Raw genomic sequence first — 5,720 nt, 5'->3', positions numbered from 1 at the left:
GCGGCGGCCGTATCTCTATTCTTCATGGCTCGCTCCAACGACCAATGCCGTCACTTAAATCGTAAATAAAACGACGGCATTGGTCGTTGGGGCAAAAAGGATCATGTGGGGCATGCGACACAGACTTCTAGTTTTCATGCCTTTGTACTGTTACAAATTAATGTTCAGCGTTACTTTATATTCTTTAACTTGACTACGCGTTCGTTCGATTTTCTCATACAAATTGTACAATTGTCAAAGCGTGAAAACGAAATAATTCGTAAGCTACACACGTGACATCTCGAGTTGTCGCGCCAATTGTCTCAAATGGGTAACAAAAATGCTCCGAGAACGTTTCAATTATATCGGCCTCGAGGTTAGAAAAGTAATCGTGCAAAACATTGTTGCAATAACATCAGTATTGTTACAAGTATGAGACTTTCTTTCGTGTTTCCGAGTACACGCTAAACAAATTTTTATTCAAGTTGAACGTCTCGTGTACAGGTTAAGTCGAGGGTTGATGGAAACGAACACAACGCACGTATTAATTGACGAATAAGTTGTAACACGAGAAATAGATTCCCAGGTAAACCGCTGACCGATACTCTTTTATATCTCTGAGAAACCGCTGCTTACCGGACAGCAGAAAATAACGCAAGATTTTATTCACGATTAACAGCAGAAGTGTTAAGAGGTGCGTTCGCTGCAACATGCTGAAAACTTTCAAGTGCCTCCAATGTGACTCAACCTTCGACCGTGCCTCGCAACTGGACTACCACCGTCGGAGTCTACACCTGGGCGAGAGGTCCCAGATATGCCAGATATGCGGGAAGGGCTTCTTTCGCAAGGCGGACCTGCGCACCCACTTGAACATTCATCTGGGAACAAATTTTCACATTTGCGAGATCTGTGGCAGGAAGTTCAGTCACATATCAAATCTTATAAGACACTGTAGAATGCACACTGGTGAGATATCAAATGCCTATGATGTGACAAAAGCATATATTTACATAGAAATAAGAATAAAGTAGAAATCATTTGCAAGATGCAGATAGACTTGATAATCCGATGGCTGTAATTCTCCTCATTTATTTTGCGTGCAGGAATCAAACCGTATTCGTGTTCAATTTGCGAAAAGAATTTCACGCAAATGTCTTCGCTGGCAAGACACAAACAAATGATACATGGGATACCAAAGGATGTTGCACAGCAGTATTATAATTCTAGTCTTATCAGTAATAGGTCACGATTCAGCAGCCAAGCGTCGAAAGAAAACAAGGTGACAAATCGTCGATACGTACTTTCAATTTCAGTTAACACATTTCATCAGTTTTACATTATTACAATAGTAGTGTAAGGCAGATTACGTTCTAAAGGCCTGTGTCCACGATGCTAGAACTTGGTCCAAGTTCTAGTTCCATAAAATATGTAGCTAATCATTGGTCCAAGTTCTGGCATCGTGGACACAGGCCTTTATAGAATAGCTGCAAGTTGACTAGCTATATACAGGGTAGGCCATTTTAATCTACGCACTGAAATCTCTCAAAATAAGTTTAAGAAAAAAAATTTTTTTTATCACTTGTTACAAAATTGTGTGTTTTCTTTACACCGGTTGATTTGTCTCATTATTCTGTTCAAAAAAGTATTAAGGTAAGATGATAAAAAAATGAATATTTTACAAGATATTTTATAATTTATGTCAAAATATTGGAACTTTCAAACCTTAATAACTCAAAAAGTTCTTATTAAAGAAATACTTTATTAAAGCGTTTTGGAAAGCTCTCGAGGTGAGCTATAAGAATATGTAATAAAAAATAGGGGTTTCTATTTTAAAAAAACCACTCTGATCTTCAAATAACCTTGAAAAGTAGTCTCAAGGTCAATGCTAGTTATACAGATAGGTGACCCCCATTATCTTGAACAACTTTTGTCTGAAACATTTTTTTTAAACTTATGGATTTTGTGAGATTTCAGTGCATAGATTAAAATGGCCTACCCTGTATTTCCCAGAACTGGAACTTGGACCAAGTTTTAACATCACACAGGTCTTAAGAGAACAATAATGGATCACCAAGCAGTTTTTGCTATTGCAAAATTCGATAATTAAATGAGCCCAGCTCAATGGCCCTGATATATGTTGTTATGAAACAAATTTTAGTCGTTCGTTGTTTATTAAAAAGTTATTAGTTACTAATGCAAACGTGTGTTTCACGTTGTACATTGAACCTGGTATAGGTATATTATTTGCATATTCCAATAAATGCCTGAATACGGGAGGAATTTTTCCTGTATCCTAGAACAATTTGTCTAACCCAACTTAATTTTAGTTGCAAGTTAGAAATGAGTTTACGTTAGATTAGATTTCCTTATCTATTGACGCAACACGACTTCGACATTTATGTATTAATCTAATTGTAAGCACCTTTTACTTTGTATAGTTTTTTCTTGCTTGAAAAGAACCAAAACCCATGGTCGAAACGTAGCGAGTTTGAAACATTAAAATAGCCAGATATGGTAAAAAAAACTTGAAGTTGTCAATTATTGCTGGCAACCCTGAAGATTATCTTGTTAGATTAGATTTCGTTTGGGATTTAAACTTTTTCTGGGCACGTTGAAGGCTTTTGCAAAAGTATAGAAAGTATTATTCCGAAAACATTGTAAACTTGGACTTTTAAAGTTGCCAGTTAAATTGGTAATATTTTCCATTAAGTACATCTGAGGTTCATGTATTATTGTGAATTTTTTTCAGACAATAGGTAATAATGAAGAGAGCAGATTTCACGAAGCATCTTATGTGGAGCCGAAACATATTAGCCAGAATACTAGAGATTCAGATGTAAAAAGTGAGACAATTCCCAATCAACGTGATGTTGATATGGACAATAAAGCGTGCTTATTCGAAACTATTATTTGTGTCACGTCTAAGCAGGTAAATACCTGATAGTTTAGATTTAGTCATTGTAATATGAGTACAAATATCTAACGTAAAATGTATGTGTGAAAAGTTTGAAGAAGGTAATTTGGCAGAAAATGAGAGTACAAATCGATCGCCGCAAGATCAGTTTGCCGAGATTGAGGAAAGATTTGGAGCTACTGATTTGTCAACGAATAACACTATCGTTTCAAATTCTCCCCAAGATATAGTTAATAATTATGAGATACAATCTAAGGACAGTATAACGTATTTACATCAATTGGACAAGAACATTGTTGCCTTCCTATCTCGAGATAGAGAATTTAGTGTTGAATCAGAGACCCAAAGCGATGAAAGCATTTTGAGGTCGAACGACTCGGATATATGTATATCCCGAGAGATCTGTAAAGAATCTTCCATAGACAGCGTGAGAGACTCATTGAATATGGAAACGGATCTACAAGCCTGTAATTCCAGCGAAGTTTTGACGGACCAAAAGTTTCTACATAAACAAGTAAGCAAGGAAATTATTAGTGAAAGTAAAAAGTGTAATAAACTATTAAGCGATGACGACAATCAATTGTATATAGAACTCTCGAATTCGGGAATGCTGAAATTTGACGAGCCTCGTTATTGCAATAGCACCAATTTAGCCGGTGCGAATATTATCCATGCCACCAAGTCCCATCATTCCGAAAGTATCACTGCTAATGAAGTAATAAGCACTTCCGATGCTATGCAGAATCAGGAAGGCTTGCTGCACAATGAGGAAAATGTAGAAAGTTTCAGCAACGCCTGTAATATAGTATCGAACAACGAAGAACCGATGTTGCGCTTAGTACAGACAGAGACTGGTGAGCAATTTTATGAATTTATAATAAGCAATTTGGTAGAAAAAATGCAGAACGCTTCGTGCACGAAAGATCTCGAGGATACAATAGAGGATCCGTCAAATACCTTTAGAGATGATGAAAAGATCAATTCGACATCAAAGGAAAGTGAAAAGAACGATCAGATGGAGCATCAACAAGCTTTGGACGGTCTGGTTGATATGAATAACGAATTTAATTATGCGCAATTTGATTTTCCTAGAGAGGAAAAGAGTTGCGCTGTCCTAAGCCACGGTGAATCCGAACATTTCGTGCAGAATTCAAAGGCGGACGAGTGTGTAGGTAGCATGCAGGAGAAAAGTATGCAGGTCTACAATTCCGGGAACTTGGAATTATTGGAGAGCGAGTCGCACGTTGATTTTGACAAATACGTCGAGACCAATCTCGAGGCGTTTGAGAGGCTGAATTATGAAAATTGCAACGAGAGATTTTTGGAATTTGTCGAGGTCGCCGATATTGGTATGGAATCATCAGGATACAAGGAACTCTCGATGGTACGTTTGATTCCAAACGATGGCGAACATCTGTTGGAACTGCTTCAGGATTCTCAGACTGACCAGGAAGTAACTCGAGATTTCGCGCCAGCTAATAATTTCAAAGATTGTGCCAACATTTTGCAAGATAGTAATAAAATTGCCGAATGTCCCAAAAGTAAAATAGACTTTTTCACATACGTCGAGGATAACGTGCCATTGGGGGAAAATGTAAATAGCAGCCGAGGCACAGAGAATATTGAAGGGCGTATAGACAGCGGTGATCATTTGCCTACTAACGTAATGACTGAAGATGCGAGTAATAAGAACTGTGGCAAAACGTTAGAAGAATCGAAAAAGTCGAAAACAATTTCAAAAAAATTCCAATGCTCGGTATGCAAGAAGGCGTTCTCGACGGCGTACAATTATAAGCAACATATCGGTATACATTTTACTGATCAGCAAAAATTTCATTGTAAAGACTGCGGAGTGTCCTTCGCATGGAAGTCGACTTTGAATAAGCATATCGCAAACAACCACAGCTCGGATGGTCCGCAGAAGTTTGTCTGTGAAATTTGTCCAAAAGTCTACAGCACCTTATCACAAGTAAACGTAAGTCTATCGGTATATAAATTACAATTCACTATACATTACAATTAAAAATTTTATAGATTTTGTGGCCACTATTAGTGCAAACGACATACTTGTTCTGCCTTATACACACAAAGTCACAGTATTATTACAGAAAGAATAAAAAGTTAAACTATCGGTCAAACATATTATTCATTTTGCTTTGAGAATAAACTCGCTCAGTGACATTTTTCAACCTCCAACCGATAATCAATTGAAGATAAAATTGGACAATTTGGACGAGCATGTTCTCGCCTCCAAATAAAGAATAAGTTTATTTCCATCTTAAACAATTAACTTCAATTTACGTCATTTCTTTATTACCATAATTCGATTTTTGTCAAAAAGCTCAGATTTTATACACGAACTATTGTGGCCGTTCTTTGTCATGGTATTTTGTATATTTGATGTTATTCACTTTAATATGATAACTTTTTATTTTTGCTTTCATGTATTATGTTGAAATCGTAATTATGTCTCATCATTGTCTCTATCAAATCACTAATATCAATTAGAGATTATAAGATAATATATTAGAGATAATATATTATAAGATAATATATTAGAGATTTAAACTTATATTAAAAAAGCTTGTTAAAGCCAAAACCACTTAATTATTCGAGTCAATTATTAGAGAATAATAAAGAAAATAATCCACAACTCCTTAGCACTCGCATAGTTGACCCCTTTTCACTTTTAATTTGCTTATTCATGTTCTTCAAAATAATTTCTCCTTACAATGCTGTCACTGTTAGCCGAAGACAGTCTGCCAAGTCCTTCGAAATGGAGGGTTTGCATTGCAGTTGCGTAGTCGGCGCAGAATATTATTAACCC

General features: G+C 36.4%; 1 protein-coding gene across 1 annotated transcript in view; it reads left to right on the top strand.

The window, feature by feature from the left end:
• The first annotated feature begins 96 nt into the window (after nucleotides 1–96).
• The window catches only part of LOC105557502 (zinc finger protein 226-like), a 7,057-nt gene continuing 1,433 nt past the window's right edge, over nucleotides 97–5,720 (top strand). Inside the window, exons 1-6 of the mRNA XM_012004754.1 lie at nucleotides 97–409; nucleotides 484–565; nucleotides 659–945; nucleotides 1,083–1,258; nucleotides 2,729–2,908; nucleotides 2,985–4,868. Of these exons, the coding sequence (XP_011860144.1) occupies nucleotides 690–945; nucleotides 1,083–1,258; nucleotides 2,729–2,908; nucleotides 2,985–4,868 (2,496 nt within the window). The 5' untranslated portion in view covers nucleotides 97–409; nucleotides 484–565; nucleotides 659–689. The remainder of the gene's footprint in view (nucleotides 410–483; nucleotides 566–658; nucleotides 946–1,082; nucleotides 1,259–2,728; nucleotides 2,909–2,984; nucleotides 4,869–5,720) is intronic.

Source organism: Vollenhovia emeryi, unplaced genomic scaffold, assembly GCF_000949405.1.
Source record: "Vollenhovia emeryi isolate VEMERY1.0 unplaced genomic scaffold, V.emery_V1.0 DF939467.1, whole genome shotgun sequence".
Classification (NCBI taxonomy): domain Eukaryota; kingdom Metazoa; phylum Arthropoda; class Insecta; order Hymenoptera; family Formicidae; genus Vollenhovia; species Vollenhovia emeryi.
This window is presented reverse-complemented; position numbering and strand designations above follow the sequence as displayed.